This window comes from Anser cygnoides, chromosome 4 (assembly GCF_040182565.1).
Source record: "Anser cygnoides isolate HZ-2024a breed goose chromosome 4, Taihu_goose_T2T_genome, whole genome shotgun sequence".
Lineage (NCBI taxonomy): Eukaryota > Metazoa > Chordata > Aves > Anseriformes > Anatidae > Anser > Anser cygnoides.
Genome location: NC_089876.1, coordinates 52,586,645 through 52,600,052, shown reverse-complemented (window position 1 = coordinate 52,600,052; position 13,408 = coordinate 52,586,645). Strand labels below are relative to the sequence as shown.

General features: G+C 35.1%; 1 protein-coding gene across 5 annotated transcripts in view; it reads left to right on the top strand.

The window, feature by feature from the left end:
- The window catches only part of SPOCK3 (SPARC (osteonectin), cwcv and kazal like domains proteoglycan 3), a 200,017-nt gene that overhangs the window by 115,911 nt on the left and 70,698 nt on the right, over nt 1–13,408 (top strand). For 4 of the 5 annotated variants that reach the window (XM_066996139.1, XM_066996137.1, XM_066996138.1 and 1 more), the window contains one exon: nt 6,913–7,039. The exons of the other annotated variant lie outside the window; for it this stretch is intronic. In XM_066996139.1, the coding sequence (XP_066852240.1) occupies nt 6,913–7,039 (127 nt within the window). The remainder of the gene's footprint in view (nt 1–6,912; nt 7,040–13,408) is intronic. 5 annotated transcript variants of the gene reach the window in all.

The following is a 13,408-nucleotide window of genomic DNA, read 5'->3' as shown; positions in this document are numbered from 1 at the left end:
ACCATCTAGTTTCAACCCCACCCTGCTCTGGGAAGGGTCGCCAACCATTAGAGCAGGCTGCCCAGAGCCACATCCAGCCTGAATAAGTAAGTGTTATAAGAACAATGGAGAAGGCAATCTCTTTAAGATATCAGAAAAAAAAAAAAAAAAAGCCTCTAACTGTGTGGGTATTGCAGGATCATCCTGGTGGCCATTCTCTGGAGCTGCTCGCACATGTCCATGTCCTTCTTGTGCTGGGGGCCCCAGAACTGAATGCAGTGCTACAGATGGGGTCTCATGAGGACAGAGAAGATGGGGAGAATCACCTTCCTCATCTGCTGGCCACACTGCTTTTAATGATATCATCTTGGAAATCAGCTTATCTGCCAACATGATCTTTTGGCCTCCTTACGTTGCATTTTTCTGCTGAGTAATGATCTGTGATAAGATTTCTCTGTCTGGCCTCTAGATGGCAGAGTAATTTGGGCATGCTGTAAATTCATGGGCTGCCAAATGGATACCTGTGTAGAACACAGCTTCTGGAGAAATGAGAACCTTTACTGTAAAAAAATAAAAGAAAAATCGGATGTTTCCTACAGTTTCATAGAAAACAAAGTTAATAGTCTTCCATCAATGACTAGTTGTTTTGTTCCCAAAAGTTTAGTTTATTTTTTTGGTTTTGTTTCCATTTTCCGAAGTGTAAGGAGTAGCCTTAAGCAATTTAGAATGGACATTTACAGAGCCATGTAATCACGGTTAAATTGTGTAGTGCAGTATGTTTAAATTGTATGCTCTTTGCAAGCAGGCTTCTCAGGATTACAAGCTGCTGTAATGTAGTTGTTCTTCATGCTTTGCTCAGCTATAGAGAACCTGCAGCAGTGGGAGGTTTATGACTAGTATTTATGACTAGTATATATTTATATATATATATATATATAGAGAGAGAGAGACCTTCTCGCCGTACATACAGCAGTGTTCTGTAGATACAAGTTAGTACATTTAGGAAACAAGAAGAGAACCTTTAAAACCTGAGGAACTGGCTTTCAGGAAGACATTCTCTTTGCAGTTTAAATATGCATCCTGCGTATTTTACCACTTGAAATGAGAAATAAGGTTATTGCTTTACATCCTCTTAACTGTGTGTGAAGTCTCTAACTGTTTGGCATCAGTACTGTTATTACAGTATTTACAATACTTAAGAGGGAAGTTGAAAGAAATTATGGATGTAACAAAACAACCAACATCAAAAGAACTGAAAAATACATAAATATACTAGTGATTAACCAATTCATGGTTTAACTGTCCTCTGAGGTGTTGTTGTTTTGTATAGTGTAGAAGAACTTGTCACACAGCCATCTTAATCCTTTAACAAGTGTATATTCTGTTACTGTCTCTAGGTAATATTTGAATATCCTTTTTCTGTCTTTGATCTTCAACTAAAAAGGATTTTAATGATAACTTTTTAAAGACAAGCTACAGCTGGGAGGGAGGACTGACATGTTAAGTTCAGAAGAGCTACCATCTCTTATAGTTTGGAAAGAGTATTTTAGAGCCTTTTCTACAGAGGTCATTTTTTCCTTCAGTTCGCAAAAAAGTTCTCACGAAGTACTAGCTATTTTAAAGCAACATGTACCTATAGCCTACCATCTGGAAATTAGGGGCTTTGATGAAAATCTTTGCATGCTTCAGCATCTGAAATATTCCCCTCTTTCCCCTCCAAAAAAGCCAAAACAAAACAAAAAGCTTCTAAACTTGTGGTAATTTACATAGTCACGTATAACACATTACTCCTAGAAATGTGTTTACTCCTGTAAACTTTGCCAACCCAAAGGAGGTTGGTGTGAGTTCTGCATTCAGCAGTTTGTATATTAAAATCCCTTTCACCTCTCAGGCAACTACAGGTAAGTTAAATAATGAGAACTCATTTCTGGGTTGCTGTGCATTCTTTGCTTTTCTGTCCCATTAAAATCCTGTACGACCTAACTTCAGTCAAAGTGAGGGAAATACTATTCCAGAAAATTTCAGCAGTATTACTTACAACTGTTTCTTAAGAATATATAGGGCTATTTTTTTTTTAGGTTTTAGTTTATTATGTAGACATCTAGAAAAAATACTTGTTTCTTTGCTTGACAAAAGTAGGCAGAATACTGCAGAAAATAATGGAGCTATATGACAACAGGTCCAGAAACCATCTAAAAGTATTAAGCATTTTGTTAATATTACGTGTAGGTGAAAGGAGTAAGAATTTGTATCTTCAAAGCATCTGCTTGTTTTCCTTTTCATGTGCAAATCAGTAAATAGCATTTTGATTTTACATGCACAGAAAAAAATACTCTGAATTCTAAAATAATACTGAGTATGTATGTTTAGTGATCCTGACAAAAATGATAGATCACATGCAATTTTCTGGTCTGACCTCTTGGGTGTACGTGCTGGGGAAAAATAATAGCTGAATTTATATAATCTCACATGCACCTGCTAAATGTTATCCTGGTCCATCAATAAATACAAACACCTTGACAACACTGTTAATTTAAATTGCTAAAAATGTATTTTTTATTATATTTTTAGAGCAACTTTCTTAGCCTCTGCTTCATTCATCTCAGATTTATTCAACTATTATTAGTTTCTCAATATAATTTTTTCTTGTATTCTATGGGAATAATGCAAAATAGTGAAACAAGTCAAAATAACATAGAAACACACACAAGAGCTGGCCATGTGGCCTAGTTTTGGCTGGGACAGAGTTAATTTCTTTCTAGTAGCTGGTATGGTGCTGTGTTTTGGATTTAGTACGAGAATTATGCTGATAACGTGTGTTATAGCTGTTGCAGAGCAGTACTCACAGAGAGCCAACAACTTTTCTGTTTCTCGTGCTGCCCTGCCAGCGAGGAGGTTAGGGGTGCACAAGGAGCTGGGAGGGGACACAGGACAACTGATCTAGACTGACCAAAGGGATGTCCCATACCACATGGCATCATGCTGAACAATAAATATGGGGGTAGTTGGTCAGGTTGGGGGGGCTGCTGCTCAGGGATTGGTTGGCTGGTGGTACACAATTGCATTGTGCATCACTTGTTTTGTGTATTTTATTGTTGTTGTTGTTAGTCTTAATAATATTATTATTGTTATTATTTTCCCTTCATTTTCTGTCCTATTAAACTGTCTTTATCTCAACCCATGAATTCTACTTTTTTTTTTTTTTTTTTCCTGAATCTCTCCTCTGTCCCCCTGATGGGGAGTGAGTGAATGGCTGTGTGGTGCTGAGCTACCTGCTGGGTTTCTTTTGATATTTGAAAGGAACATCTCAAAAACATACTGACAACTGTAGTTTTGTTCCAGGATGCTTTCACATGAAAAAGAAAATTTGAAGGAAATGTAGTCAACTCTAACAAAACTAAATTAGATTTTGCAATACAAGTGCTTTTTCTAATTATGTTAATCTGACACAGCCTGATTGTGTCCCCCAAAGACCATAGCAAAATATAATCAGACAGTCTCTATATCAGAATAATTCTAAACTATCTAAGAAATGCAAATATAGTTATCAGAGAAAAAATGCAGGAGTTCTTTGAAACATTAGTTCTTTAGTAAGTCAAATTTGTTTCTGTCAGTCTGCATTTGAAGACCTGTATTTGAGGATTCTCAGATCTAGCTATTAACTATCAAGTTCCATCAAGTCAATTGGATACTCATGCATTTTATATGTCATCAAATAAGTCACGTTTCCAAAGAGTCAGTAGCTTGTAGCTGAATTTTCAAGGCGTTATATTAAGCATTCTTAAAGTATTCACAGGCATGATCATTGTGTATACAGAAAGGTAAGTTTATGTATGCAAACAGGTACATAGGCTACAGTAACTGTGCAGATTGTCTAATTACGTTTCCAGACCTGCAGTTGCATGTGCAGTCTATGAGCATATGCACAATTGGGTGTACGCAAATTAATGCAATCACAAGTGTTGCTGGTAAATTAAACCCATAGATTTAATTCTACTATTTGGGTCTCAGCAATGTCAGATAATGTGGAGCTTGTGTATTCAGTACTTCATTAACTTTATTACAAGAGAGATCCCAAAACCCTTTTCAGGAAATCAAGAAGTACAAGATTTGTCAGTGAAAGAGGCTAACTTTTACGTGGCTTCATATATTTGTTGTGGCAAAATAGTAATGGACATGAACATTTATACTGACTGTAATGGAATCAGAAAATTAAATGACACAATTTTAGTAACTGCGAGTTGCAGTAATCTGGGTGGGTTTTTTTTTGCTTATCAAATGGAAAAAAAATTGAATAGAAGGAAGAAAAAAGTGAAATTTTACAGTGGAGTAACTTTTTTTTTTGTTGTCTGTTTACTAATTCTTTTACTAGTACTAATTATTTTCCTTATATGTAGAATGTAACAATGTATTGCTTTATGTGTATATCTTAAGTAAATTGTAACTGAAATTAATTACGTTGTCATTAAACAGTCCTTCTGGGTCTTATTTAATGACATCATGGGCATACAACAATGATTTTAATTCAAGATGATTTATACCATAATAATAATGGCTTCTTAGTTATTTTCATGCTAATAGTTTGTATGTAAGTTCATTGCCTAGTTGGGAAAAAAACAACAACAACAAAACAACACAAACCAAAATGCCAATATAATGGCAACATAGAAATAGTCAAGAGAAGCAAATTTGATATAATTAAATAATGATGAAAGGAAATGTTAGAGTATGTAATTTTAAGGTACTATTGATAGATTTTATGAAGTGCATGTGTGTATCATAACTGGTATTCAAAATGTTTTTTATTGATTTTACTTTTTTCCTGTCATCTCATTGACTGATCATCAGAAAATAGCTGTTGGTCAACTACAATTATACAAAATCTTTTTTTCTGCATTATTGTACTAAACCTTCTGATCATACGTCCATCCAAAGCATTTGTATGACCCAGTATCTCTGGACTGATACCATTATTTATAATTTATTTATCATTTTACCTTCTGAGTTAGGAAAACACAGATACTTTTGTTTAAAAGAAAAATCTTATTAGTTATATGGAAACCAAGATCTTAAAAGTGATTTGCTGAAGGTTTCAACAGAGTTCTGTGTAGAATGTAAAAGTTGACTCTCTTCACCCTAAATGAGTGGCCTGGGATAGTCTGCATTTAAAAGCCTAATGAAGCTGAGGCTGGTTAAGAGAAGCCGATCAGGCTACGTTGTTCTTCATACGTCTCCAATGGTCATCTCACAGACGTGTGATTTCTTTGTCCTCAGCTTGTTCTAGTGTCTAGTCTTGTGATTCTTCTTTAGACATCATTCTCTTTCCTTCCTTCAGATGATTTTAATAATCCTTTTTCCTCAGTCTGGATGTGTGTGTTCCCTCCCCCATCTTTTCTCAGGTGTATACTTCATTTATGGCATGTACAAGGATAGAATAGTGGGGGCAGATAAGCTAAAAAACTCAATTTCTTCTAGTACCATCTTTGATATGTTTTGAGAAACTATAACCAGTAGCCTCTGTGTATCCCACAAATCCTGTTTGTAATTTCTAGTTTTTGCTGATACCAGTAGAATTCTTCCTACTGATGTCTGGAACTTTTGCAATTGTTTTATTCAATGTTCTAGAGTTACCGTGACTCTGATGAACAGAAGTTCCATCAGGTAGCTTGATAGCTGGGACTGTCTGGTCCTGTTACTAATCTCAGGCTACTGGGACACTTCTGGGAATCATGAGCTACAGAAGAAACAAGAAGTAAGAGAAAGATGCAGCCATCTAAACACAGTCTCATTAGGCTGGAGCTCATGTGGATGCTTGGAAAATTCTCAGTCAAGTGAGAAGAAAAGCACTAATCAGAGATTACTTTTTTCAAGTTCATATCTTTTTTATTACTCCAGACAAGTTCTTCTCAAGCAGTGAATCATGACTAAGTAGCAGAACAGTTCTTGATGATCTTTAGCTGAACCAAGCTGAAACAGTTGTGCTCCATCAAAGATTTGATTTGAGCTTTTTGAGCGTGAACACTTACTACTTTGTTGTGTCATGATAAGTCATCGCTGTATTCTAAACATAATTATGGGTAGATTCTTGATTAAGATTCAAAGCAGAAAACATGTTATAAAAATTATCCATTATTGTTCTATTTTCTTATTTACATGGAAGCCATTAATATAAAAAGCATGTTGTAGGCTAGCCTATGAATTAGGCAACTCTCATAAAACAGATCTTTAAGGATGCAGTGGTTGCTAAATGCTTTCATAGGTGCAAAAAGCAATTGGAAAAATAATCAAATAAAGGTTAATTCAGAGCTAGATGACTCAGAACTAGATAATTCAGGTAGATGCATGCGGGCATACACATATACACACATGCAGATCAACCCTGTGTTCCAGTGGACTGCCTTTATTTACCTTTGAACTTTACCTTTGGTGGTGGAGTCTGAATTTTAAGAAATGTAATCTATTATACTTTGACAGTGGTCAAAGTAGGGTAAAACAGTACTCTGAAGGACCAGCTGTTTCTATTGAAGTATTTATGATATAATATAATTTATATATTCTATAATGCTTAAATGTTGTCTCTTTAAACATGAATATTAATAATAGCTCTGTTCATACTACTTAATAAGAACAGAAATGAGCAAATACCACACAAGTCAGACATCTTTTACTGATCAATAAATGTAACAGTCTCCGAAGCAACATCTTAATCATCTTTTCAACCAAGATGTCTTAAAAATTGAAGTAACTTGCAGGTGTATCAAGTATATGGTATGATAGTGAGTGAGCATAGGCTGACAGTGCTTTACTTAAAATAAAATTTAATGGCTGAAATTATGTATGGCTTACTGTTTGTAAAGGCACATTACAATACCCTGAATATGTTCTTTTTTTACTACTGCTTATCAGAATTACATACTTTTTGTTTACTTACAGTATGAAAGAGGCTGGTTTAGGCCATAAACAGTGGAGGGGTGTTCCCATTTCATCAAACTGCAAGCAGTGTCCAGTAGTTTATACCAATCCTGTTTGTGGATCAGATGGTCACACATATTCTTCTCAGGTAAGAATTAAATAAAGAACTGAATTATTCTTTTGTTGTTCACTTGAATTTCAGCTCTTGGGAAATAAAATACTCTGTTGTTACACAAATCAACTTTTATTTCTTTTGACTAAAGTATGTTCCAGACTGCAACCTACAGCCACAGTAGTGTATTTTAAGAATAAGAGGTGAAGTGGTAGCAAACGCCAAGCAGCATGAAACAATAGTACCTGAAAAAGCATGGTGCTACTGTGTAGCAGAGCTCCAGATTAGGTCTGTTTGCTACAGATACCAATGCAGGGTTTTGAATAGGAAGTAGAGTGTTGGTGTCCCCAGTTTGTGGTCAGGGAAGCATGATATTCCTGTTGACCACTGAGGGGATGCTTCACATTCCAAGAACTTAGGCATAGATGTAAAATACCCAGATAAAAAATGTAATAATATAAATAATTGTTGTGTATATTTACTTCTTGCAACAGCATTTTGTGTATTTTAAGACCATAATCAAATCTTCCTTCTATATTCCTCAACCCTCCTTTCTTTTCTGTCATACTTATTTGGAGACAGAATAATAATTCAAAAACAGTACTGTCAGTTTACCCAGTCTTTTGTAGAGAAAAGATTTTGGTCACACTGAAGTCCAAAACCCATGAGCCTGCATTAGTACGGTACTCAGCTCAGACTTGGGACATCTCACTAGGAGGTGGAGAGACAGACTTTGTAATGCTGAAAACAATTGTTTTGTTTAGTGTCCTCTCTTAAAACTTTCTGTAGAAGAAATTAAAAAAAAAATCAGAATATAACTACTGTTTCCTCAACTTTGACAATTCTAACGCTTTTATCCTTGTTTATGTTAGAAAATATTTTTCTTAAAAAAATGCAACACTTAGGGAAGTGTGCAAGAATCTTAAATTTTCCTTAAAAATTATAATAATTCTCATTCTCTACACCCTGTATCTGAGGCTCACTACATAAATTTTGGACACTCTAGCTTAGCAGAAAGATCATTCCTTTCCAGTGATAATGTAACTTAAAGGTTTAATTTAGGTATTTGGAAATGTTCTTATTTGGATTTACAGTAAACTCCTATGTTTCATCAAGAGCTTGAAATGTGCTTGCATCTTACTAGACATTAAATGACTTTTTAGATGTCATTTACCATTTCTTTTGCTGTATCATGTGAAGGTTGAGCCAGTCTTTAATCCCCAAGACTAACCTTCACATGGCTATAAACCAGAAGGTAGTTCCTATTTTCTAATTTAAGTAGACAAGATAGATAATTGGACAAGTAGATAATTGGATATAAACAATACTGAATGAGCAACTTTTTTTTTGAAGTATTGTTAACTTTATCTACTACAATCTCTTCCTACTGTCTTTCTAATGTAACAAACATTGTAGCTGATTTTTACCCTTACTGCCTATTTCAGTATATTATCAACTTTCTGTCTCACAGAGAGCCTGGAGGAATTGTAGTAGTCTTTGAGGGAGGACTTGAAGACAGGAATTAAAACAGACCTTAGTTATCCTACTGCCACAGGCTCCCCTGTCCTTGCCTTTGGAAGCTGGCAGGTTGTCTGAAAGAAGGAACAAATAAATTATTTGTAACCTCTCTCTGACCAACATGATGGGGGGCAGAAGCAGTTCCCTCTCATAAAAAAAAGAATCATAGGGAGAAGTGAAATGGGTGGAAAGGTAAAGAAAGGAGTGTTTTCTCACAAATTAAGCTCAAACTGTAACACTGTAAAATGAAAAAAAACAACCAACCAACCAAACAAACAAAAAAAGAAACCCACGACTACATGCCAAGACAAGCCTGGGTGCTTCTACTTCTCTAATTGAAGATTGAACTTCTGTAATTGTACTGGGGAGGGGAGGGGGGAAGAGGGAAAGCCAGTAGCTCTGTATTTGCACAGAGATTGTTTCTATAGCTGTGAAGCAATTTTTCACTCATTTTTAGAATCAATCCATTGTCCATAATGAAATATTCTGATATATGCAATATTGGTAAACCATACGTGGTTGAACTCTGATATACTAGCAGAAAATCTCAGAATTGATTCATATTGTGTGGAAATATGGGAATAATTGATCAGAAATAAATGATCCATTTAGAATCAAATAACTTCAGTCACCGTGTATTCTGAATAGTCCTATAAGTGGTTTACAGCCGCTCTGGGTCTTGTCTGAAGCAGATGTACAGAAGTCTGTAAATAATGATGAGATGCAGGTATTTTTACATCAGTTCATGTGTTAAAGGCAAGGCAAGGGTGTGCTGCTCAAACAGGGTGATGAGAAATGAGTGGAATGAATAGGTATACTCTGCTTCCTTTCCAGTGCATTATTAGACCTACAATCAGTACAGTAGTACATATTATCCAACCTCTATGCCTGTTGCATGGACATAATGCAGAGGTAATGCAGCACAGCAGAGCGCATTTGCAGAGCTTTTCCTTTTGTCTTTCACTACCTTGTAATGGTAGATTTTAAATGTAAGTTTATGGTAGCAAAATGCTTAAAAAGAAAAAAAAACGTTAATGACAACAGAAGATTGCATTACTATAAATATTTATATAATTATTTTTTTCAGTGGTGTTATGATTTAAAATTCCATGCTGCAGTTGCATCAAAATAAAGGTCCTTGCAAGGTTATTTCAAGAGAGTCATTTTTAAAATTGACATAAATATGAATGTTTGTGTTCCTTTACTCCAGGCAAAGTTTAGTTTCATTGTGGCATGCAGCTCCAGTAGCAGTTTATATAGCAATTTTCTTTTATTTAGAATGCATTTGTCAATGACTATGGCAAAGCATACAGTACATTTTCTGAAAAGAAGTCAGTAAATTGTAATAGTGCCTTGGAACACAGCTAGGCAGCTGGCAGTTTTCTGATGCTGATGGACACTACTTTGGGAGTACGGACCTCCCTTTTCAGGCCAAACACATGCAAATGTTTGTATTTAATTATATAATTATAGATATTTCATACAGTTTTTTTGCTTTGGAAAAAAAACCACTTATAATGGTACATAGTAGAAAGAATTTTACCTTGTAGAAAGTCTAACTTCTAAGCTGAGCTTATCCAAGTCAGGTAAGGTTGTTTTCCATTGATTTTTAGCAGTCCAGGTTAAAGTTTACTGTGCTTTCAGCCCACAGTTATTCACATACAGTCAGCGTAAAGGAAAAGTAGCAAGTATTATTAGCAGTAGAAGAATATTGAAATAAAAATATTACTTGCTGAAATGTTGAGTACTCAAAGTGAATGTTAATTGTTACGTAAGAAGAAATTCACCATAAAGGGAGATCCTGCAGTTTCCTTAACAGGGTGGCATCATACACCTTTCAGTTAGTAGCCTTTAAATAACAATGCACGTGTTTTAAGTTTCATTAATCCAGTTTTACCTTCTGTATTTCTCTAAACTTTGGCATTTGAAAGTGCATTATTCGTTTTAACTCCAGGAATTCTCAAACAGTGCTGTAGCTACCCCTGTATATTTGGGGCTTTGTTACCTGCGTATATTTGGCATGGGGATCCATACTCCATGGGAAATAGGGTCACCACTGCCAGAATAACTCATGCAGCCTGTTTCTGGCTTCATCTTTCCTGGAATAAAAAGGACTTGGAGTGCAGATGGGGTGCAAAACGCCTCAGATGGGGTGTTTTGTTGTAGAAGCCTACCTTCTGTCATTGTTTTAGACAGCTATGCACTCAGTGCTGTCCAACATGCATTCAGTGAAGCTAGTGTATCTGTGGATGAGGTGATGGCTGGGATGCTTGGAACAATTCACCATATTGTACTATATTGCAACCAGACCTTCAGAAAATGGTGCAAGGAGAAAAAAATATGGTCACACATCACATGAGATTGTCTATAGTGAGATAAAAATGTGTCTTCATTGATCCATGGAGTACACTTTATCAGGTTAAATGAGTCTTTAGAGAAATAATGGAAACTCTTTGGTAATTGTTTAAATGTTTAAAAACTAATACTAAAAAATCAGGTGTGAGGCTGTCTGGTTTTCCAGCTTCTGCTAGCAACGCCTTTTGCCAGTAATGTTTGAAATTTTATCTGGAATCTTGAAATTGATAGGATAGTATAGGATATTCAGAAAAATAACAAAATCAGACAGAAGTGTCAGAAGGGTGACTCACTTTATTTAATCCATTTTTCTACTGCTAAAATTCCAAATTATATATTAACTGATCTCTCCTTATCAAGTGCATTCAAAATAAATAGCTGTGAAAGCTGTAGGGAATGGAAATGATAGCTTAGATGACAAATTACATTATAGAACGTTCAATATTTTGAAATTCTGAGCAGATCAGTATTTCTTAGACTAGGATGACATGTTTATGCTACCAAGAATGGAATTTGGCTCCCTTTCTTCACTTCCAGAATACTATGTTTGCTTAATGTAAAACTATATGTTGGATTTACATTAAAATATACATAAACTTTAAGACTTCAATAAAAAAAAAAGCTGCTTTATGGACTGTAAAATGTTTTCTTAAGCCTTGATCTATGTAATGTTTTTACATTGTTTTTAACACAATGTTAAGTTTTCTCTACAACAGAACAATCTAGGCTGGAAGGACAAACTAATTAAGGAATAGGGCAAATTGACAGGGGAGAGTGAAACTACTATCAGCGTTTAATATTTTTCATATCACAGCAGCAGTATACTGTTAAAAATAATGTAGAAAGAACTCAGATTCAGAATCTATTCATGAAAATCTAAGTTTGCATATTAACTGTCAAAAGAGTCAGCCAGTCAAACAAGAAAAATCAAATAGCTTAAAGTAAAGTTCAGAAGATAGTTCGGATTTCAGATTTCTTAAACTGTTAAGTTTCATTGAAGACATTCATAGTTATCTGGGGATGAAATAACAGTTTTCCTCTGAGTGGCTTTTAACCAGCAGCAGTTAATCTTTTGAAAATAGCATTCAAAATGTTCTTACTGGAATTACAGCTGAAATAATCAGAATCATTTTGCCGCAAGGCTTAATTCCAGCCGAATATATACAGCATACATCATATGCAGACAGAAATGTATAGAGGCTGAACACAGGAGTTGCCAATGGTGTAGATATTCTGTTGGAGTGGTGGTGGTGAGCAGATAATAGTTCTGAAAAGAAACCGAGAGAAAGATGGGTCTGGAGCATTAAGAGACAATAAATAATGTTCTTAAGTTTGCATAGCCATTTGAAACATTAAGGTACCTGAGAAGGCAGTGGAGAAGATGGTGATGAATTGCATCAGTTGCAAGGAGGGGATCAAAAGAAAAGGTTGTCTCAAGATTTACCAAGCAGAAGCTCATTAGTGAGCCTGGTTTCAGTGGAAAGAAAGATAAAGAAGGTAGTAATTGGAGAAGTAATTAGGTGGGATTAGAGGATTTTTTTCTGTGATCATGGGGACTTCGGTTTGGGTATTTTTTTTTGTTAAAAAAAAAAAAAGAACCCATTTTTAAGGGAAAAAAGGGAGCAGCTAAAGGCACTGAGCGTGAAACAATGTGGTGTCAACCTAGGGAATGAATTTTGAGTGTTAATAGCAGACAATAAAAATGGCATTAAAGAAAATGAGATTGAAAGTGTCAAATGACAAACAATAAAACTGTGTCAGGTCTTGGCCCAGTAAAAACATTTAAATATTATAGTAATAATTCTCTGAAAGAAAACCCCAAGGAGTGTGCCAGTGTAGTAGATGGTATGGAAAGTACATCTAAGCACTTTCTAGAAAGGAAGTCCAGTGGTACATGGAGTAGCCATGGAGGAGAGACGTGACTACCCAAATTGTCCTGCTACACAAGGCAGGTGCTCCAATTATACGAGGAAATGGAAGAGAATGTATCAACAAATACATTTCTAATTTTACTGTAGATCGTATCACAGAAATAAGTAAGTTTAAGATTTAAATGGGTCATTTTCCTAAAATTATCTTGTAGGATAAAATATGTAGCTACACAATAGTATAATTTAAAAAAAAAAAAAAAAAAGTCTTACGAAGAGCCCGAATAAGTGTTGGTTGGCTGTAATTTATTTCCCTTTTCTGAACAATCTTTAATTTTCTTAAAAATTAATTCTATTTTTCCTTCTAAGAAGGGTTTTTAAGCAACATATATGCAGCAAACATGAAAGAAAATGTACTTAACATTACCTAGCCATTTTGGTTTTCACTGACAATTATCAGAACAGTAAGCATTTGAAAAGCTACAGGACTGCAAATGAAGTGAAAATTACTAGAGAAAGTGTAATTATTCAAATTAAAATTTATTAGAACTTGCAATTAAATTTAGTAATCAAACAGAACAAAGTGTTCAGCTTCTAACAAAAATATTTTTACACACTGTTCATGTAGGTCACATTAGCACTTAGCACGAAACTGAAATGACTG